Source organism: Sparus aurata, chromosome 10 (assembly GCF_900880675.1).
Source record: "Sparus aurata chromosome 10, fSpaAur1.1, whole genome shotgun sequence".
NCBI classification, from domain to species: domain Eukaryota; kingdom Metazoa; phylum Chordata; class Actinopteri; order Spariformes; family Sparidae; genus Sparus; species Sparus aurata.
In genome coordinates this window covers 24,017,355-24,040,828 of record NC_044196.1, presented here as the reverse complement: position 1 = coordinate 24,040,828, position 23,474 = coordinate 24,017,355, and the positions used below count along the sequence as shown (strand labels likewise).

General features: G+C 43.6%; 1 protein-coding gene across 12 annotated transcripts in view; it reads right to left on the bottom strand.

The window, feature by feature from the left end:
• Positions 1-19,744, bottom strand: part of ehbp1l1a (EH domain binding protein 1-like 1a) — a 159,856-nt gene extending 140,112 nt beyond the window's left edge. For 5 of the 12 annotated variants that reach the window (XM_030429794.1, XM_030429799.1, XM_030429804.1 and 2 more), the window contains exon 1: positions 19,433-19,742. In XM_030429794.1, the coding sequence (XP_030285654.1) occupies positions 19,433-19,536 (104 nt within the window). In that variant the 5' untranslated portion in view covers positions 19,537-19,742. Of the gene's footprint in view, positions 1-19,432 lie in introns of all 12 variants that reach the window. The other 7 variants (XM_030429800.1, XM_030429802.1, XM_030429803.1 and 4 more) reach the window with 2 other exon arrangements.
• Between the last annotated feature and the right edge of the window lie 3,730 nt (positions 19,745-23,474).

The following is a 23,474-nucleotide window of genomic DNA, read 5'->3' as shown; positions in this document are numbered from 1 at the left end:
CATTCTCGCGTGACACAAAGTCACGTCCGGTGTTTCCTGTAGTCTCTCCGACGACACTTCCTAAGTCACGCCCACTAATTTGTAGTCCGGCGAACGTGACTTCCCAAGCCACGTTCGGCCATCTTTGTAGTCTTTATTGGACACACACACACACACACACACACGCCTCCACCCAGTTACATGTTTGGCTTGCTTATGTTTTGATGTTGCTAGTTGTTGAAGGAAACTGTTGTTTGTTAAAGTAGGTGGTTTGCTTTGTGGAGAAAAGCTTTAATAAACACTGTTGATTTTAACTGCCCAGCATCTGTGATTATTTTGCACAATCCCATATTGTAATACAAGGTTTCCCCTACATGACTGTGTCACACCGCCACGGCAAAATAAAAGCCGCCACACCTTAAAAATTCAGGCATAAATAAATCCAGTGTTAGAGAAATATTTTACCGTCGTCTTCCACCGCATTGATAATTAGCTAGAGGATTAAAATGGTCACTTAGAGCAGAGTCCTGCACGGGTCACCGCATCCGACCTGTTTTCCGACAGTAGCACAAATTACATTCCGTACCCAAGCCGACCCGCTATAAATTGATACCGACGCCCGAAGGAACATTGGACGGACGCAATTTTTAAAAGTGAAAGTAAGACAGCGCAGGGAATGGGAGTTCTGGGAGTTATTAAATAACCTGATTCAGGTTATATAATAATCTGCATTGTTCATCATTTTTATGCTGAATAAAATTGTAGTTAATGTGGTCTTAATTTTTTTCTACTACAAGCACTGAGCTTTAAATGGAAAATCAGGTTATTTAATAATCTCTGAGAGCAAACAAGACAAATGAACAAACAAGAAGACACTTGTCTTCTTGGATACAGAAGCTATAAAGCTGAGCAGCTTTTACAAAATACATATTTTCATTTTGACTTTTGAAGTGTTTTAATTAATAAAAACAAATAAATAATTTTAAGTTCCACATTCTGTCATCTAATATTTTATACCATTGCTTTTGATGATGTTCTAGTTTTCCACCGTGGTATCGTTTCAGTATCAGTATCGGTATCGAGATATTTTAGGCGGGTATCATACCTAAGTCGTAATTTTGGTATTGTGACAACACTACTTACTATCACATAATTTATTTACAATTTCATAATGTCACAATGTTGTTATTTTTTTCCCATTGCTAACATTTCATTTACCATGTATCTCTCCGGCCCGTATAAAACATGTAACATTGTTCTATTAGTCTCCTCTCTCTTCACTACACATGTTATGTGTGTGTTGTGTGTCTCAGGGCGGTGCACAACTGTAGTAGAGCAACAAGCAGATTGCATCAATCCTCACAGAGAGTGGTTACACACCCTCAATGAAAGGATCCACTGGGGGATGGGACATGTTGATACTGGTTGGTGTATGATACTTTGATAAAAAGTAGAGTGACAGGAAGGTAGGCCACTTTACAAGCCAGGGCTTGAGGACTGGAAACACATGCTGACTGCACCATGAGTAATGACAACAGAATTAAATAACTTTACAGTGCCAAGACTGACGCAGTCAGACCAACAGCTTAAACGCTAGCAGCGTATGATTGTTAAATGATTGTGTTTCTGATCTGCACTCCATTTAGAAATGGGGGTGGAGAAACTCCAAACTCTGAAGCTTTCCATCAGTATCCCCACACCTAGACCCCCTCCAATTTGCCTACAAGGCAAAGAGGGGCACAGAGGATGTTGTGGCCTGTCTGCTGCACCTTCTCCTCCAGCACCTGGATTCCCCAGGCAACTTCACCAGGATCCTCTTTGTGGACTTCAGCTCCGCCTTTGACTCCCTACAGAAACACCTGCTGATCCATTAGTTACACCACTTCAGCATCCCCCCTCATCTGACCCATCTGATTCACAACTTCCTCACCGACAGATTGCAAGCAGTGAGGGTGGGCTCAACCACATCCCCTGTGCTAACCATCAACACCAGGGTCCCACAGGGATGTGTGTAGAGCCCTTTCCTGTACACTCTCTACACCAACGACTGCCTTAGCATCTCTCCCACCACATCATATCTCAAATATTCAGACAACACAGCCATTCTGGCACTTCTCTCAGACAACCAATCCACTCTGGACTATCACAATACAGTCACTCATTTCACCAAGTGGTGCGCAGACAATCATCTCCAAATCAATGTCAATAAAACAAAGGAATTACTGTTCAGCTCACCCCAGAACCCCACCATCATAAATACCCAAACAGCTGAGACAGTGGACACTTTCAAATATCTGGGAATAACTCTGGACAATAAACTCACCTTTGATCAGCACACCAAGGACATTCAAAAAAGAAGCCAACAAAGACTGTCAGCCATCCGTAAACTCAAAGGACTATACGTTGCACCCCACCTCCTGTTGCTACTCTATCAAGGCATCATTCAACCCATCCTTCTGTACTGTTCCACATGTTTCTTTAATATGCTTTCTGTCACCAACCGGGCCAAACTCACACGCATCACAAACACAGCTGCTAAAATCATCGGTCTCCCCACACCCAACCTCACAGAACTAAATAACAAGTCCATCACTCGCCTTGCAAACACCATAGCACAAGACATCACTCACCCACTGAACCAATATATCATCCCTCTACCCTCAGGGCGCAGGTACAGATCCACTAAGTACAGGAGGGCTCGGCTGGGGAAAAGCCTGATCCCTGCAGCCATAGCTGCCTTGAACAGCAGGCCCCACTGATCTGTCTGTCATCTATTGTGCTGTCATATAAGTTGTAGTGTCCGTTGTCGTCAAAGATGTGTAATGTACTGTCAGTGAAGACAAATCTCCCTACGGGACAAATAAATCAAATCAAATCAAATCAAAATTTTATCAGACTGTGAGCATGCTGAAAGTGACACTGATTAAGTGTTTGTCCTCCAAAGTTTGACAGTCAGACTAAATATGACCAACCAATTTTTTATTAAAATGGACAACACAAGAGACAGTCTGATACTGGATTTTTTAATTTACTTTTAGGGTGCTGATACCAATGTAAAGACGTAAAACAATTCTGCTAGCGATTTATTGGCAAATATTCCTACACACAGAACATATATATAAACATAATTCGTTTTCAATTTTCCCTCAAATGTTGTTATTAAACATAACAGAACATATTTTAAGGTTTAACTAATTTTATGTCTTGAAAAATAAAAATTTAAAAAATGTGTCAAGCCAAACTTAACTGACTCAAGCTTTCTATTACATATATTTGAATGTATATCTACATTCATATATGAAAAGAGGAGATCCAGAAATAAATTCACTCTGGGAAACTGGGGCTTTACAAAGATCAAAAAATGACCAATTTCAAAATATGCCAGTGCAACGTTCTTGTTCTCCAGATGTAATAAAATATGTTTGTGTGGTACAGACTAGGGGCGAAACGGTTCACAAAATCCACGGTTCGATTCATATCACGGTTTTGTGGTCACGGTTTTTGGTTTGGTTCGGTATACATTGATCATTAGGAAAATCAATTATGTCTTGTATAGTCAGGTTAAAACTGAAAGAATGAGGCAGTCTGACATTTGATACATCATTGTGACAGTCTTAGGTTAAAAGTAGCTAAGATTCTGGCACTGCAAGAGAGGAGACATTGCTAATAGAGATGCTCGCTTGTATAGCTCTCATAAAGGGGGCGCGTCTGTAAAACAAGCTTTTCATCTCCCATTCTGAGGTAATGTAAAGGGCAGTCACAGTCAAGAAACTTTCAGTAGTCCTGGAGGTCCATCCATCACTAGTAAGCGCTACATCGGCTATGTCTGACAACTCTAACAATTCCTCGTCGGGTCTCTTCATAAAATGCAGGAATTACCGTGTTGCTTAAGTGTTTGATGGAGGGGATTTTATATCATGGCTCGAGTGTTTTAAAGGTCCCATATTATGAAAAACACGTTTTCTCTGGTCTTTACATATATAAACTGGTCCTCCATGAGCCTGCCAACTCCCAGAATGAGAAAAGTAAATGATTCCTGCATGGTCTCGTTACGTAACGAAAGGAGTCATTTTCATGGGCAGGCCTCCTCTGCGCGGTGATAGGAGATATCCGAGGGGGGGGCATATCAACATAAATGCCTATATTCTGTCCCAGCTACAGAACAACAGAAGAGACAGTGGTTGACACCATCAGCGTAATACATATTTCATCAACTTATGGCCTTCTTGATTATATCTCACATTCACATATTGGTAATTTATTAAGCCTACATTTCACCATCAATCTACACTGTAATTTGTAAAACGTATTCACAATATACATAATCAATATTAGCAACATTTATTTCCATCTCATCAATACACATCAATTATTTGCATTGTTTACACCTCACCATCAATTCATATAGTTATTTACATCTCACACATACATCTGCATGTCAAAACATCAAACCACATCAGCAGACAATTTAATTTATAACTTTCCAAATTGGATTCAGTTCATGTTTCTGCCCCGTCCTGTCTCTTCCTACATCCTATATGGTATGCCGACCTCCGGGTCATAACCCAAAAGGTGAAAAATACAGAGATTTAGTTTCAGTAAATTAACAAAGTTAACATTTTGCTGTGACAGTTACTTCACCCACCTCCTGTGCGTCAGCAGCACCGTGTGTGTGTGCGTGCGTGCGTGCACTTGCGCGGTATGCGAGAAGATGCCGGTAGCAGTGAAAACATGGATTGGAGTTTCATTGGTTCAGGTTTTATATCAATAAATGAGCGGAACGGATTGAGTAATGAAGCTCTGACACAGCGCTCTGAAAACAGCGCTGAGTGAACAGGCTGATGTATTGATGGGGTTTCAAAGTAATGATTTTAAAAAGTCATATAATGGTAGTTACACCCATGATTACAATGAAACACTGAAGCAGAGGGAGCTCAGCTCCTGCTGGCTGTACTGAAGAGGTGAGGAGGCGGAGCTCAGCTCCAGAGGGCTCCGGCCCAATTCAATCTCTGCCTATGAATATGGTGAAGTCAGCTGGAAATTGGCTACCTAGTTAGCTCCACTTCGGTCCGCTATGCAATGGCGTTTGAAGCGAGCTTGATGTTAATAATATTACGAGGAAGCATGGTTGTCACAGTAAAAAGTCTGGAAATATTTGCAGACATGCGAACAGTGTCCAAGAGTATGTAGTTTGTTTGCGTTAGCATAAACAATATGTGCTGCACAATGCTTGCACACTGTCGCATTGTTGTCAACAACTTTCTTATCGCCATCATCGTAGGACCCATACAGTGCTGCTGGCACATCTTCTAGCTCCAACTCGTTTCCATTCGCCATGCCCACAAACGGCTCCACAACTGACCCAAAGATACTCTGTTTACTATCTGCTACACCGCTTCGCTTCTTCTTGTTTACTGGTGGTTGGCATCAGTAGCCCTTTTTAGATAGAAAAGGCGGCACATTTGCTCCAAGGTAAGGGCGGCAATGTGCCGGTCTGTCTTTCTAAAATGGAGGCGTGATATTCCTCCTTTTCCAAAAGCCGCCTCTGAGGTAGGCGTAAGCATGTGACGTGACGTGAAGCTCGAAGTTGGGCTGTGAACGGTGACATAGAATTTGTCTTCAAAATAAGAGCTTTACATTGCACCCCATTGGAGTTTAGAACTGGGTTCTTAGCGGGGGGCTTTTAATTTGAAAGTAGCAACCGTCCTTAACTTTCCGACACAACATCAAGCTAACACAACAAAACAGCTACAGAGACCTCGAGGTCTCTGTAGCTGTTTTGTTGTTTATCTTAATATCCGCGGGTGAAATGAAGGACTGACTGCTGTGATCACCTGTTTCAAGATTCAAGATCCAAGATTCAAGAAGCTTTATTTATCCCGAGGGAAATTGCTGTGCAACAGTTACAATACAAAGTGGGAAGAAGAAAATAGAGAAAGTAGAGATAACATAAATAAAATAAAATAGAGTAAGATAAAAATAAAATGGAGGCTAACTTAAAGCGAAACTCTCGCCAAAAAGCAACCAAGGCTTTATTTGGGATTGAATATGAGTCAAACCTTCATGTGAAATAAACTCTGTGTACACAAACAATGTTCTCAATGCTCTTGTTCATGAGTAGAGACCCTAGTGATGCTACGAGCAAAGTTCCATGTTGTGTCGAGCCTTCTTAGTGTTCTAAAAATAGCGATTTTGATGCTAGCATGTCTTCCCCTATGCACTCCCGTTCAAAATTAACGTTCCCAAAACCGAAACTACGGTAAATCTTAAAAGTGCCTCTTTCGTCGTAATTATGCTTTCACACGAAGGTTTGACTCATATTCGATCCCAAATAAAGCCTTGGTTGCTTTTTGGCGAGAGTTTCGCTTTAACATAAATCAAACAGCAACTCAATATAACATGTAACAAAATTGTAGTAAAAACGTAGGTATATACAATATACAACAATACGCAGTGCAAAATCAAAATAAAATAAGTACAACCTAAATGAGTAATGAGGAGCGATTGGGTAAAGTGTAACAGTGTTTAAAGTGATGAAAAATTGTAGCAGCAAAAATTGTTTTTTTTTTTACAACCAAATGAAGTGATAAAGTGAATTGGTGAAAAACCGATAAAGTGACATTGTTCAAGGCACAGTGTCTCCACTGTCCCACTATTGACCGGAGGTAGATGAGTTGTAGAGTCTGATGGCCACAGGAAAAAAAGACTTTCTCAAGCGTTCTGTGTTACACCGGGGGGAATGAGTCTGTTGCTGAAGGTGCTTCTGCTCGCGGTTAGCACCTGGTGGAGAGGGTGAGTGTTGTTGTCCAGGATACTGTGCAGTTTACACAGCATCCTCCTCTCAGACACCTCCACCAAGGAGTCCAGCTGGACCCCCAGGACGGAGCCAGCCTTCCTGATGATCCTGCTGATCTTGTTGGTGTCTGCTGCCCTCAGCCTGCTGCCCTAGCTCACGACAGCAAAGAAGATGGTACTAGCTACCACGGACTGGTAGAACATCCTCAGTGCTGTACTAGGTGGCAGCCTGTTGCAGCAGCTCCTGTGGGTTTCCAAGCTTTTCGTAGTTTTTTTTAGTAGTTTTTTGTATTTCTGTTTAGATTTTTGTTGTGAGTTATGACAACTCTTCTCCGGTGAGCGTGAGAGGATGGACACTTTCCTTTTTTGAACTTTTGTGGCACTTTTGCGGCACTTTTTTGTGATGTTTTTGCTAACCCTAGCAACGGAGGGTCAGGAGCGCATCACTGAGTGCATTGTTTACACACGCGACCAGCTGATTGCGCTGTGTAAACCTGCACTGCTACCCGGAGCCAGGCCTGAGGTCCTGAAGGAGCTGCGGAGGAGACGCCGTGGCTGCAGAGCCGGAGTGAGGTGGAGGGTAAAGAGGAGGAGACACAGACCGGCTGTACCGGCGATCGTCATGGGAAACGTGAGGTCTCTGGGGAGACGGACGAGCTCGCCGCGCTGATAAAGGCTCAGAGGGAATATCGTGAGTGCAGTGTGTTGTGTTTCACAGAGACATGGCTTCACTCGCACATCCCGGACCACAGCGTGGCGATTCCCGGCTTCAGCACTGTTCGGGCGGACAGGGACGTGTCAAGCAGCAGAAAGAAGAAAGGAGGAGGGATTGCACTGTACGTGAGTGAGAGGTGGTGTAATCCCGGACATGTTCACGTGAAGAAACGTCTCTGTACCCCGGACATTGAACTGTTGACTGTGGGGATGAGACCTTATTATTTGCCCCGGGAATTCACGTCCGCCATCATTATCGGTGTGTACATTCCTCCTTCAGCTGATGCAGCGCTGGCCTGTGACGTCATCCACTCTGCTGTTGCCCAGATACAGACGCAGCATCCTAACGCATTTATTGTCATCACTGGGGATTTTAATCATGTCTCACTGGACAAAACCCTCCCAACATTTCACCAGTATGTTGACTGCCCCACCAGAGACTGTAACACACTGGATCTGTTGTTTGCAAATGCTAAGGATGCATACAGTCCCACAGCCCTCCCCCCTCTTGGAAGATCTGACCACAACCTGGTTCTGCTGACCCCTAAGTATATCCCCCTTGTTCAGCGGCAGCCTGTCCACACTAGGAGCGTGAGGAGGTGGACTCAGGAGGCTGCTGACGCACTACAGGACTGCTTTGAGTCGACAGACTGGGATGCACTTGTTGAGCCACATGGAGAGGATCTCAACAGCATGACCGACTGCATCACTGAATACATCAGGTTCTGTGAACACACCACCATGCCAACCCGGACTGTACGCTGCTTCCCTAATAATAAGCCGTGGATCACCAATGACCTGAAAGCTCTTCCTAACAAGAAGAAGAGGGCGTTCAGGTCTGGAGACAGGGAAGAACTGAGGAGGGTGCAGCATGAACTCAGGGATATGCTGAGGGCCTGTAAAGACGCCTACAGGAGGAGGCTGGAGGCCAAACTCCAGCAGAACAATGTGAGGGATGTGTGGACTGGTATGAAGCAGATCACTGGGTGTAAGGTGAGCGGCAGACAGTCATCGGGCAGCCTGGAGAGGGCAAACGAGCTGAACAGATTCTTCAATAGGTTCAGCTCACAGCCTTCTGTCGTCTCCCTGACACCTCCAGACCCCCACACACCCTCACTGCCCCAAATGCTTCCTCCCCTCCTCCCTCACTCCTCTGATGTGAGCTCTCCTGTGCAGCACCTCTCCTCCTCCTCCTCCTCCTCCACCTCTTCCTCCTCCTCCTCCACCAGCAGCCTCCCCCGCATGACTGTGACTGCAGGCCATGTTAGGAGACAGCTGGAGAGACTCCACCAGCAGAAGGCTGCAGGCCCTGACGGTATCAGCCCCAGGATCCTGAAGACATGTGCCAGCCAGCTGTCTCCTGTCCTACAACACCTCTACAACCTGAGCCTAGGTCAGGAGAGAATACCGGTGCTTTGGAAGACTTCCTGCCTGGTTCCTGTTCCAAAGAAGTCAACACCATCAGACCTCAATGACTATTTACCAGTGGCCCTCACATCTTACGTCATGAAGGTGCTGGAGAGACTGGTTTTGGCCAACCTGAGGCCGCAGGTGAGAGCCCTGCTAGACCCTCTGCAATTTGCTTACCAGCCCCACTTGGGAGTTGATGACGCTGTCATCTACCTGCTGCAACGAGCCCATACTGTGAGAATCACATTCTTTGATTTCTCTAGTGCTTTTAACACCATTCAGCCACTGCTACTGGGGGAGAAGCTGCGGGTGATGGGTGTCGACGACACAATGATCTCCTGGACTACTGACTACCTGACAGGCAGGCCACAGTTTGTCCGTATGGGCAGTGTTCTGTCTGATGCGGTGGTTAGTGACACAGGAGCTCCACAGGGGACTGTGCTGTCTCCTTTCCTGTTCACCTTATACACCACTGACTTTCAGTACAACACTGGGTCGTGTCACCTGCAAAACTTTTCTGACGACTCGGCTGTTGTTGGGTGTATCAGTGAGGGACAGGAGGAGGATTACAGGGCACTGGTAGACAACTTTGTGGAGTGGACTGGACAGAATCACCTGCGGCTGAACACCAGCAAGACCAGAGAGATGGTGATAGATTTCAGGAAGAAGAGGAAGACGGCTTTCCAACCTCTGTGCATTCTGGGAAGGGATGTGGAGGCGGTGGAGGATTACAAGTACTTGGGTGTTACCATCAACCACAGACTGCACTGGAGATCTAACACTGAAGCTGTTTACAAAAAGGGGATGAGCAGACTTTACTTCCTGAGGAAGCTGAGATCCTTCAATGTGTGCAGCAAGATGTTGGAGATCTTTTATCAGTCTGTGGTGGCCAGTGTACTTTTCTTTGCTGTGGTTTGTTGGGGAAGCAGCATTGGAGCCAGCGACACCAACAGACTCAACAAACTGATCAGGAGGGCTGGCTCTGTGATTGGCTGCAAACAGGACACTCTGGAGGCTGTGGTGGAGAGGAGGACACTGAAAAAACTGTTATCCATCATGGATAATCCTCTCCACCCTCTCCAACTCACACTGGTCAGACAGCGGAGCACCTTCTCCGGAAGGCTGCTTCAGCTTCGCTGTCGTAGCAACAGATACAGCAAATCTTTCCTGCCACAATCCATCACTTTATATAATAACTCTCTCACCTCTGCCTGACAGAGAACTCTGGGCTCTCTACTGTTTTGTTGTATATATTATTATTGTTATAGTATATTTTGCATATTTTGTTTTGTTGTATATATTATTATTGTTTATTGTTTATAGCGCACTGTATATATACACTATGTTTATATTGGATTCTATTTATGTTATCTACGAAGTGTTTTATTTGCTGACCCACTACTGCTGTAACAAAATAATTTCCCAGTCTGGGATCATTAAAGTAATTCTATCTATCTATCTATCTATGATGTTACATACATTGAATGACCGAAGCCTCCTCAGGAAATAGAGTCGACTCTGGCCCTTCTTGTAAACAGCCTCAGTGTTCTTGGCCCAGTCCAGTTTGTTATCCAGGTATACTCCAAGGTATTTGTAATCCTGGACAACATCCACAGTCACACCGTTGATGGAGATGGGTATGGGGGCAGATTTCCTCCTGCGGAAATCCACCACCAGCTCCTTAGTCTTGGTGGAGTTAATATGCAGATGGTTAGTTGCACACCACTCAACGAAGGATTCCACGATGTACTCCTCCTCCTTCCCCTCACTGACACAGCCAACAATTGCAGAGTCATTCGCAAACTTCTGCAGGTGGCAGGAATCAGAGCGGAACTGAAAGTATGAGGTGTACAGAGTGAACAGAAAGGGGGAAAGAACAGTTCCCTGTGGAGCCCCAGTACTGCTGACCACTGGGTCAGACACACCGTCCTGCAGTCTGACATACTGTGGTCGACCCGTCAAATAGTCTGTAATCCAGGAAACCAGGGGAGGGTCCACTTGCATTGCCGTCAGCTTACTCCCCAGAAGAGCAGGCCGGATGGTGTTAAACGCACTGGAGAAGTCCATGAACATGATTCTCACAGTGCTTCCCGGTCTGTCCAGGCGGGCGCAGGCACGGTGGAGCAGGAAGGTGATGGCATCCTCCACTCCTAGTCTCTGCTGGTAAGCAAACTGAAGAGGGTCCAGTGATGAGCTGACCAGAGGCCGAAGAAGTGACAGGACCAGCCTCTCCAGGGACTTCATTAGGTGAGACGTCAGCGCCACCGGTCTGTAGTCGTTGGGGGTGCTGGGACGCACCTTTTTAGGAACTGGTACCAGGCAGGATGTTTTCCACAGCAGAGGGACCCTCTCTAGACACAGGCTCAGGTTGAAGATGTGCTGCAGGACTCCACTCAGCCGGGTTGCACATGTTTTGAGGACCCTCGGGCTGACATCGTCGGGACCAGCTGCCTTTCCTGGGCGGAGTCTGTACAGCTCCTTCCTCACCTGCTCTGCAGTGAAGGTCTGTCTGCCGTGTGTGTTGATGGGGGTGGGGAGAGGTAATGGTGGGGGGTGGAGGACAGGTAGGGCATAGTCAGGAAGGAACGGAGGGGGGGGGGCAGCGGGGCTGGAGGTTTGGAGGTGGATGGTTGTAGTGGAGCTGGGGGAGGGGTGGTCCGGAGTCCTCTGATCAAATCTGTTGAAAAACAGATTCAGCTTGTTGGCTCGTTCAATACCACCTCCTATTGTCTGGCTGTCAGATGGTTTGTAGCCAGTGATGCTCCTCATGCCGCTCCACACATCCTTCAGGTTGTTCTGCTGGAGTTTGTGCTCCAGCTTCCTGCTGTAGCTGTCTTTACCCTGTTGGATCCTCTCCTTAAGCTCCCTCTGAACCCTCCTCATCTGCTCCCTGTCCCCATCTCTGAAGGCCCTCTTCTTTTCATTCAGCAGGACCTTGATGTCTCTGGTGACCCACGGCTTGTTATTGGGGAAACTGCGTACAGTCACTGTAGGAACAACACTGTACACAGAAGTTGATGTACCCCGTTATGCAGTCCGTGAGATCATCAAGGTCCTCTCCATGCGAATCACAGAGCAACTCCCAGTCTGTTAGTTCAAAGCAGCCCTGCAAAGCTTCATCGGTCTCCCATGACCATCTCCTCACAGTCCTGGTGGTCACAGGAAGCCGCTGGACTTGGGGCTTATACAGGGGTTGCAGGTGGATGAGGTTGTGGTCTGATCTTCCAAGAGGAGGAAGGGCAGTGGAGCTGTAAGCCTCCTTAACATTGGCATACAGCAGGTCCAGTGTCTTGTTTTCCCTGGTGGGACAGTCCACAAACTGCTTGAAAGTGGGCAGTGTCTCAGCCAGAGTGATGTGATTTTGTGGTTTTAAAACTCCCCGGCTGTGGGTCGCACAACAGTGCAGGTCATTGACACCTCCGCCCACCTTACGCAGAGGCCGGCACATTTCTGCCTCGTTTTTAGATAGCAAGCAAGGCGGAAATAAGTGTACCCTCCGAGGCGGAAAATCGGCGGACCACAACAGACCCCCAATTTGCCGGCCTCTGTCTAAAACCGCGGACCAAGCCGCCAATTTGCTCGTCCTTTTAGCGGCTTGGTGCTCTGTCTAAAAACAGCTAGTGTTGCCAGATCAGATTGACAGTTTCCAGCCCAATCACATCTTAGAACCCACCCAATCCAATAAAAACACGCCCAAACCACGAAGTTGCCAGACACCTGTATAAACCCGTAAAATCATGACACATGCAATAGAAAACACATCCAGAGCTTCACATCTGCATCAAATAACCACACATAAATGACAGATAAATAGGTTTTTGCAAATTGCAACCAACAATAGCGCAGTATGAACCATAGGCTACACAAATGGCAAAATGAACCTCTGACATCCTAGCGCCAGGCCCAGATTAGTAATAATGCCAGCTGCATGTAAAAAGGTGCACTTTTAAGCCGTGTAGGCCTACATCACAAATGACCTGTAAGAGGACTACATGCAAAACAATTTAATACAAAACAAAATTATGCATATACAGAGTGCCTCTCCCTCCCCCTTCTCTTTTTCTCACTGCTTTTTTTGCCACGAAAATTTTTTTTTTATTTCAAGGAGCAAATGCCATAGAATAAGTGGGCTACAGTTACCAAAATCGGTCACAGTGCAAATAAGATAAGGTGACATAAAAATCATCTTACCTTTACGCAGAATCAGCGTTGTTAGTGCCATTTGTAATAGAATAACTGTCTATTTTGTTTTGTTAAGAATAAGTGACTCCACAGTTTCTTTGCACCATGCTTAATAAGAATTGCCAATTACTGCAGTCAGCCCTGGCCTCTGATTGGCTGCACAGTTAACAAGCTTGCCTATGCTTGTTAGATTTTTTAATTGAAGCTGTGGAGCCTTGAGAGCACACTAGTTTTTGACCGTGCTTTGAACCACTGTTATTTTACATTTATTGTGCTTACCATAAGCTTGTTTGACTGAAGAAAGTCTCCGTAAACGGTCAAAACGAAGAACGTGGTCCACAGAGTTTTTGTTGAAGCAGGTGTCAACGTGCTTGGACTCTATGGCTTAAGTGCAGTGTTTCCCCTACCATTCTGTTGGAGCCAACGCGGGCCCCCGTCCCCCTTGAAAAACGTGAAAATCTAGGCACCAACCCGAGCTTGTTGTCTGTTTCTCTGCACACTGTAGGATGCTATTTGCATTTTACACTTTTCATTCAAATAAGCTAACGTAGCTGCCACAGATGTTTATTTTCATCTATGAGACCTACATTTATCTTCCGAAATGAAGCTATCCAGCCCGTGTTTAATCTCCAAAAAGCTGCAGGTAAATTAATCGGCTCGTGTTCTTCTATCGGTATGACGGTGAAGTTTTGACCGCAGATCACCTCAGCAGACCCGGGCTGGGCTGCTCCGCCACTCCGCTACAGGTGCGGCTGGTCTGGACTTCTCCCACCACGTCGGAGCAAATGTGCAAACAAGCGTTATTTGGATAAACTGGCGGCACAACGGGGAACTAAACGGCTACTTTCTAACACGAAAAAGCTTTAAAACCTGATGTTACCAGCGGAATTTAAAACAGAGTTACGGTGGTTTCAAGTTAGCCATAGCGAGGGGAGGTTCGCTTCCTGTTTATAAAATAAAAGCGCAAATTCTATCCTTATGGTTTTTTTTTTATAATTAAAGGACAACGGGTGTTTTATTTTTGTGAAAATGACCAGAAGTGTGTTACTTACAACGGCTGGCTTGGGTAGCGCCGAATTCATCGGAACAAAACTTTAAACAGCTGTTATTATTATGTTATGGAAGCCAGCTTGTATGATCCTTGCAAGATAGCAAGTCAGCTGGCCTTGTTGATTGCTAAATTTTTAAATAGATATATATAAATATTTTATTTTAGTTTTTAATTCAGGAATGTTCTGTAGGATCTGCCGGACTCACAAAAAATCCCAGCCCCTACCTAACCTGTCCTGTCCAGCTCAGCCCCGCACAGCCCAGCCCTTCAATGAAGTGTTTGAGTGTTTCTGTTTTGTTAATGTTGTTCTGTTGTGTTTCAATTGAATTAAATTGTTCTATTCATTACTTTGAGATTTGAGGAGTTGCTGAATGTAAATTTTCAATGTAAAACATTTTCAGCCAAACGCTTTCTCAACATGGGCATTTGATATTGGCAGAGTGAGCAATCTGATGACACCCAGTGCTATATCTTTGAAACACTGGTTTCCTCCTATGAAGGTAGATTTGTGTCTTTATTATTCAATCAAAAAAAAGGTTGTTTCAATCAAAATATATATTTTCAATAAAAAAACCTTCACTTCAATCAAAAAAACCCTTTTCAATCAAAGAAAAAAAGTGTTTGAATGCAAAAATATAGTTGAGACTCAAAAAAATACATTTGAACACTGTTTTTCTTTGATTGAAAGTGTTTTCTTTGATAGAAGTAAAGGTTTTTTGTTTGAAGCAACTTTTTTGATTGAATGTTGTTTTGTGTTTGGGCCATATGAGTAGGACATTTGTGTCTTTATAATTCAATCAAAAAAGAAGTTGCTTCAAACAAAAACAAAAAAATATTTTCTATAAAAAAAATCACTTCAATCAAAAAAAACCCTTTTTCAATCATAGAACAACAGTTTTTGCATGCAAAAAAATATATGAGACTCAAAAAATTGCATTTAAACACTTTTTTTTGTATTGAAAATGTTTTCTTTGATTGAAGTAATCTTTTTTGTGTTTGGGCCATATTATGGGTAGGACATTTGTGTCTTAATTATTAAATCCCAAAAAAGTTGCTTCAATCAAAAAAAATATTTTCAATCAAAGAAAAAGCTGTTCAAATGCAAAAATAAAATTGGATCCCCCCCTAAAAAAAACAAAAAAACATTTGAAGTGTTGTTGTTTTTTATTTTAAATATTTTTTTCGATTTGAAGTGATTTTTTTTTTTTTTTTAATGAAGTGAAAAAAGTTTTGAAGTCGTTTTTTTTTTTTGATTGAATTATTTTGACACAAACATACCGCAGTGGGCGGGTGCTTCCCCATTGGTCAGCCATGTTTGAGTGACAAGTGTCTACACCAACGACGTCTTTCTGACAAGCAGGTCGCCAGCAAGCCAGGGAGCAGTGTATTCAAATGATTGTGTCATGTTATTAGCCTACTCTGTTTGATATTTCGATTAAACATAAAGCTTGCTAACTTAGTTCACGTTGACTAATTTGTGTGATGGTGTTAGATATCTAACGCCGTCATATTGTCAGGCAGGCTGGCTGATAACGTTAGCCGATGGCCCTGCACACTGAATGAATTGTTTATTTCCCTTAAGTACAGAGGCTTGCAATGTGCTAGTGCTATGTTATGTTGTAATAAGTAACGTCATTAGTGGTCAAACAACAGTCCACAGGCCAACTGTTGCCCGCAGCGCTGCCTGTTTAGCAGCAACAGGTCATGCAGAGCCTGAGTCTATCTTCTCACACAGCTCAGTGGATTACTGCGGTCAAGCCAGCCGTAGTTCGCGTTTGCTTGGTCAAATCAGCTGTACGTTGTTTTCTAGTGCGCAAATCTACTAACATCTACGGTAATCATAATGAAACCGCTCTGAAGAGCTGCTGGTAGTGACAGTGGGGCAGACTGCAGTCACACAGTCAGACCCGTGAAAATTACGATACTTTTTGTTTGAAGCAACTTCTTTTTTGATTGAATTATAAAGACACAAATGTCCTACCCATAATATGGCCCAAACACAAAACAACATTACTTCAATCAAAAAAGTTGCTTCAAACAAAAAAACCTTTACTTCTATCAAAGAAAACATTTTCAATCAAAGAAATACAGTGTTCAAATGCATTTTTTTGAGTCTCAACTATATTTTTGCATTCAAACACTTCTTTTCTTTGATTGAAAAGGTTTTTTTTGATTGAAGTTAAGGTTTTTTTTATTGAAAATATATATTTTGATTGACGCAACCTTTTTTTTGATTGAATAATAAAGACACAAATCTACCTTCATATCCTTCAGCATCTTGGAATGCCTCAACTTCCAGCCAACAGGCGTCAATGGCAAGATTACTTGAGAAGCCGGCTGATGCAACGTTTCTCCACTGGCTCTCCACGGTGTCCACCGAACAAGAGAAAAACTCAGTGGGCAAGTCTTTTACTCCTGGCCTATTTATTGTTGACATCACCAACTTCGGACAAAAAAGCTCCAGTTTGCGGGGCATTTCCATTGATGCAGGAAGACGCATTTGATACTGCACCAGCAGTTCTTTTAGAAGATACATAAAAAACAGCGTGCGGAAATTGTATCCTTCAGCTCCGGCGCTAATGTGCTGGCTTCCAGCTGCTGTTGGAATGAGGAGCCCAGGTCCGCACCCTGGTGTGAGAGGCAGAGGCTGGATGATTTAAGGTCAAGTTCCCTGAGACGGCTGTGGTTGTTCATGCGCAGCACGCTGGGCTTTACAACTCTCCTCATTGTCGACATGTACAGCCTGTCAAGATCCCTGAAAACACCCAGCGTATCTCCTGTTTCCAGCTGGAAATATTTGTTCACAGTTTTGATTTCCATCAACACGGGCCGGAGGAAGTGTATGTACAGACTGTTGGATTTGTCACTGTACATTTCATTCAAAAGCCTGGCTGCATAGCAGTGTTCGGCACTTGAAACCAAACTGAAGTGCAGCTTGAGGGCATCTTCTTGCTCTAAAATTCTCTCCATGCAGTCTGAGATCACTAACCAACGGGATGAGCTGGGGGATATGAATTTCAGAGGACAGCCACCGTCATTGATGGCCTTGTAGACATTGTTATAGTCACTCTGGCGTTTTCCTGAGTGTGCGAACCAGTTGTAGGTTTCTCTGATCAAATATTCCAGATTGCTTGGAAGAAGTTGCATTGCTTTATGAGCCACTATATCCAGTGAGTGGCAAACAAAGCGAATAAGCTGCAAACTGCTTCTGTTTGAGCAGTGTGAAAACGGAGTGATTTTTTCCGACCATAACACTTGCGCCGTCTGTGGCAATCCCCACCAGATGTTTGATGTCCAGGCCACATTCACTCAGGAAAGCAACGATCGCATCTGATATGCCTTGAGCATCAGCTCTGAGAAGATCAACAAGCCCCAGGTAAGTACTGACAAACTTGTTGTGTTTCTGTGATCGGTACTTCTCACATATGCAGAGGAGCTTGTTAACGGATATATGTTGTTTGTCCAGGTAGAGAGAATATGGAGACTCACCAACATCTTCCTTCAACTTCTCTCTGAAATGTGGTGCCAGAACGGATGTGATGACAGCTGTACACTTTGTCCTGTGCATCTTGAACGCTCCCATCTCCTCCTGGAGTATATCTGACAAGTCCTGAACAGCATTGATGGAAGTGTGGCAGGCAATGTAGGTTGCAATCCTCAGTTCACGACGTTTTTGGTCATCTTTGACTGTGCCTTGTCCTACACCAGATCCCATCGGTACAGCAAAAGATTTAACACTCGGCACACAGCGGGACTTGTGTTTTTTTGTGGCGCCATGTTCCTTCAGATCGTTAAGGTGAGCTCTTATTTCTGTGTTATAATACTTGCAACGGGCTTTAGAGTCATCTCCTGGGACAGGCGCGATCCAGGTTTTTAGTTCGGGGTCGGTCTCCCATTCCTTCCTGCACGATTTCTTGTATTTTCCCCACTTCGGCATGATGCTAACTTAGCTAGGCCATCCGATTCAAATTCAGTGCGGCTACAGTGCATTTGCTGTCTGCTGAACTGACATCATGGTAAAGTTGCCAAATAAAATGATGCCGATTGAAAAAAAAATACAATACAACTCACGTCGATTATTTATTTATTTATTTATAGAGACAGAGAGAGAGAGAGAGAGAGAGAGAGAGAGCGAGAGCTGTTTTCTCAATATCAAAAACTCACCAAATGTGGACAAAAGCAGCCCAAATTATATTCACCCGCCCAATGTATTTTTTTCCCACCTGGCGTGAAAAAAAGTAGCCAGTGTTGACACTGGTTGGCATCCAGCTCAGTACCACCACCTGGTGCTCTGGGAGTGTACACACTTCACCTCGTTAGTAAATGAGAAAAAAAGTTGCCCATGCCTATGAACCAAACGGGACACACACAAACCGAACTGAGACAGTTGAACCGAAGGGTTCGGACGGTTTTCATAAACCATTCCATCCCTACTACAGACCACAGCAAATATCACATCATCATGATTGCAATAGTTGTTTTGAAGGACATGGATGCAAAAAGGGGTGGGGTGGCCCTGAAATGTATGACTTCACTGCTCTTAACTCCTAGATACAGCTTTGGTGGTGCTGATAGTGTTGATGCTACATCCTTTTTCCACTTTCACACCTGATACCAACTGTTCCCTCAGAGAATATCACTAGGCTTTCTAGCATGACTCCGACCTGCTGTGGTTAACACGATTCTATACTAGATGTCTCAACGACATGGGCTCAATCTTTTAAAACAAGTAACAGAGGCGGAAGTAATGGAACATGATCTATGAAGCGTCACCATCTTTTCTGAAGCTTGGTTGCTGCATCAGGCTTCTGATAAAACACTCCTCACAATATAGTTCACTGATTGACTTTCATTTTCATTCAGAACCATACAACGTTACGTACTTCGCTGATCCAGAATGAATCACTTGAAGCAAGCAAAAAGGGCTAAAGTTGTCACCGAAAGACCATTGTCAAAAGCCTCAACTCAACAGCTCGTAATAATGACGTAATAATACGCGTATCAATAATTAGTTAAATCATACTGACAAAAATATTGGTTGTTGATTGGAGTTTAAGCTTAACAGGGTACCAATGATCCCTTAAATTCCATTTATTTTCTGTGACGTACACGGCTTAGCCGGAAAGAAAATTGTTAATAAATGTTCTTAATTGAGTTTGGCATTACTTCTCTTCCCCCTAAACGATACGGCTATCATGCGTTTTACCACACGGACAGGACACTTTAACATGGCTCAACAAAAGGAAACGCACCACATATGCAATGTGTTAGCTAGTCAGAAGTATTATAACATGTACTCACCATTTTTTGGTGCTTTCTATCACCAGTTCTTGAAATGAGGCAGCGAACTGGAACTTCGCTGCCTTCTTTCCGACCCGCTGAAGCCGCTTCCACACCGACGTCATGGTCAGACTCGTCAAATAATTCTCTCATATACACAATAGAACGACATTAAGACGAAGGAAGTGTCTGTCTTTCAGCAGGGTGAGGCGGACGGAGAGACTCCACCTGCTACGGTTCCTCTACGGCGGTGTGTGACCCGCTCCACACCGGCTTCCACTCCACAGACAGGCTGCAAAAAAAATCATACGCGTCAGGTCAGAACCCGCGTCAAGTTACACGACTTGCACCGGAAGAAGAACGGATGACTTCCACAATAAAGGCCCTGTTGAGGGAGGAGGTTGTCAGGCCCGGGGCAGGAGCAAGGGCGGACTGGCGGGGACACCGGGGTTTCCCCCGGTGAGCCGGTGGGCCGGGCCATTAGAAAAAGAAAAAGAAAGGGGGAAAAAGTCTATCACAACGGCCAACAGCGTTGTGGTCCGCTAGGGGGCTGGGTAGGGCGGCTATTGTTGTGAAAGGCTATATCTTTGTTCATATGCTCAGGGGCTATACCTTTGTTCATATGCTCAGGGGCGGACTGGCTATCTGTGTGTTCTGGAGGATCACAGAACGGCCGGTACTCCAGGACGGCCGGCGGCCGCCACACCTTCATCGTCAGTTTTTTGGGGGGTTTTTTCATGTTAATCTACTGTTTCACATTCCAGACCGGTAGGTGGCCACAATGCATCTTTAAATTGGATGCCAGCCTGCAGCCTCCCGTGCCCACCAGCAGTGACGGACTGGTAATCTGGAGCAGATGGAGCCCTCATGGGCCTTTTGGGCCAGCCGACCAATCGGCATAAAAGTTGCAGACATATGATTTCAATATCATATCTGTCTGCCCCATTTCAAGTGTCAATAATGTTCTAATGCTAAATGACAACCACATTTTTCCAATTTGCTCACACTCATCATAACGGTAATGTGATCAGTATTTACATCCCACATATGAGTCTCTGTATCACAGTCATGGTTACCCTCTGCAATCACAAACTTTTACATCAGTCTGCATTGTTTTGTAGCAAAATTGTCTTATTCAGATGTTCAAATATGTGCATGGTTTGAAATAAAACAAATCTACCTGCATTTTTTTTTTTGTTTTTTTTTGCAAAAGTTCAAATGAAGCAATGCCTTCTGGGAATTTCAAGACTGAATCGAATAGACCGCATCTGTGTGGTTGTTGGGAGTTGGAGTGTGGTTTCTGGGCTTCTCCTCTTTAAGGTGTCGGCGTGTAGTTTGATCATAAAAGGAGTCTGCGGAGGCAAGGCGGGTGGAATGAAGAAGCAATCTTTATTGAAACAAAATCTAGCGCCTTGAGTCCTGATCAGAAGCGGCCGCATTCTGATATTATCAAATCTGTGGACAAAACAATGCCAAAAAATGCTCTGCCCTCTGCTTCCTCAAAACCTCAGCCTTTTGCTCTTAGGAGGTTTTCCAAGTGCCACCTCCTGTTTCTTTCCCTGCACCTGCCTTTAGAGCCCCTTTCCCAGTAAACACCCACTTCTTCTAATTGGTTATTTTGGCATATTATCCAATAGCCTAAAAGAGGAGTTGACCTGTTTCTCTATTCTTCTCCCCTAACTCATCTGACCTGGCTGCGGTCAACTGTAGGTCTTGTCCCCAAAATGACCCAAATGGGTTCCCCATCCCTCTATGGGAACATAAACGTTTGGGCATCTCCCACCATTTGGCGGGGCCAACCTTAGGTTTTAATACTTTATGATGGCCTGCTGACCTTTAGCCCTCACCGGTTGAAAAGCTACTTCAGGACCCCTGGAGCTGTAAGCCTCACTCTGTCTGCACTCTTTAACTCACATGGGGAGAAACAATTAATCATCATTTAACCTACACTAAGTAAATTCAAAAATCAGAATGTGTTGCCATCCAGACACCTCAGGAGATTGGAAGTTAGAAGTTGACTGTGATTAAGCTAGCAAAAAAAATGAACCGAGGCATCAAGCGACACAAGGGGGGAGCGGAGGAAAAGAGAGAGAAATCTAAGAGAGCACTGTTGGCTGACGGTGAAAAATGCTGCAAACTGCCTGATTTGTTTTTAAAATCAAGTGCAGCTTCAGCTAGCACTAGCGCTAATACTGTTTTTTGTTCCCAGTCCGTCACTGGGCAGGAGCACCCAGGAGGGAGTACTGGTAAGAAGGCCTCCAGGAACATTACACCAAAACCATTATTTCTTCCAGTCTGTTGATACATTTAGCAGCAAAAAAGAAAAAGAACAATCAAATAAAAAGCAAAATAGAACAAAATGTCTTCAGATCGCTGAGATGCTAGGCTACATTTAACACATCTGCTTTTTGACAGAAACAGTCCAATATGAGCCTTTAGTTGTTAAAAGCTCTTAACAGCTTACACTATTTAAAAAAAAACATTAATAACTAAATAATTCTACCTGCCATATTAATGTTTTATTATTTCAACCTAAATGGAATCCCACAGTCAGCTAACACAAATGTTACATTGTTACTCGGTTAAGGTCGGTTAAAGTTAGTGAAATGCTAATATAATAAGGTAAGTAAATGAATGTGTTTACATTGAATAGACCTTAATCTTATTACCTAGAATTGTCAAGATACTTGAATGTGTGTATAACTATAATACCCACCATGTTCATTTGTTTTTTTTAATTGTGGAATATAATATTCCCCCAGGTTTGCGAAAACCCACAAATTCCTATAACATAATGATGATGACAATAATAATTATAATAACACAATCATATAGTCTGGAATAAAGGAGAAAAATTGTGTGAAACAAATGTTTAAGATTAAACTGATGAAACAGGAAATTGACTATTAAAGTTGAATTATGATGGGACTTTTTTCCACTCCGATTTCAACATTTCCTGTGTCACTATAGTTTATTGTGGCTAGCTTGACGCAGCTAAGATGGTTATTGGGCAATATACTCCTATGCTTTACAAGTCACATAATGTCCTCATATTCTGTCTAATAAGATGAAGAATGGGATGTTGTTGATGTGTGATGCTTTAGCTAGACACCTTGCCTAAGAATGATAACAGTAATTCTGCGAAAGATTTAAAAAGGCTGCAACAAATGTAACAGTCTTACATTACTGGATATAAAATATCAAAATGTTCAGCAAGGTTACCCAGCTGAGAGCCACCAGCCTCTGTATGTCCTGAATCTTTTATCAGAGTTAGTTTACTTGGTATACAGACATGATTTGCTTTTCTATAATAATGAACAATAGATGCAATGGGCCTCATTCATGAACCGTTCGTACGAACAAATTTGTTCTTAAGTCCCACTTACGAAGATTTTACGAAGATTGTGGCATTCATGAATTTTTTCTTATCTAGGATTTTTTCTTAGGCAAGAACAAATCCTACGAACACTCAGGAGTATTCTTACGCACATTTCAGTGCCGAAATGTTGGCATGGTTGTGTTTTCTTCTCTTGTGTAGTTCAATAAAATTGCAATATTACAGTGATAATTCTGTCATATTTATTCATTTATTTATTTATTTCATATTTTTGGTCGTTTACAAATAATTTAAATTCTAAAATAATTTAAATGTGCCAATGATTTAAGATAAATCAAGTAAATTGGAAACATGCCATCAATTAGTAACCCCCCCACCCTATTTATACGTGGCATTTCTCCATCCAAGGCCCGCAAAACAATGGCATATATATTGCTGCTACGGCTTTCATCAATCTAAGAACACAGCTACGAACAATTCTGAGGCTTACGAACGAGTTGGTGAATCTGACGTAGGGTTTTCTTAAGGAACCTCTTAAGAACAACTTAAGAAAGAATCTAAGAAGATTCTTAAGAAGATATTGGTGAATGAGGCCCATTGTCCCCCTGCCTGAATCAGACTACTGCAGATGACATGTTTAACACAAAGGGGAATTTAGAGACAGAAGCAGGCCTAAGCAAATACTCCTCAGACAGGCCAAACAGTGATTAGTCTTTTCCCATGAAG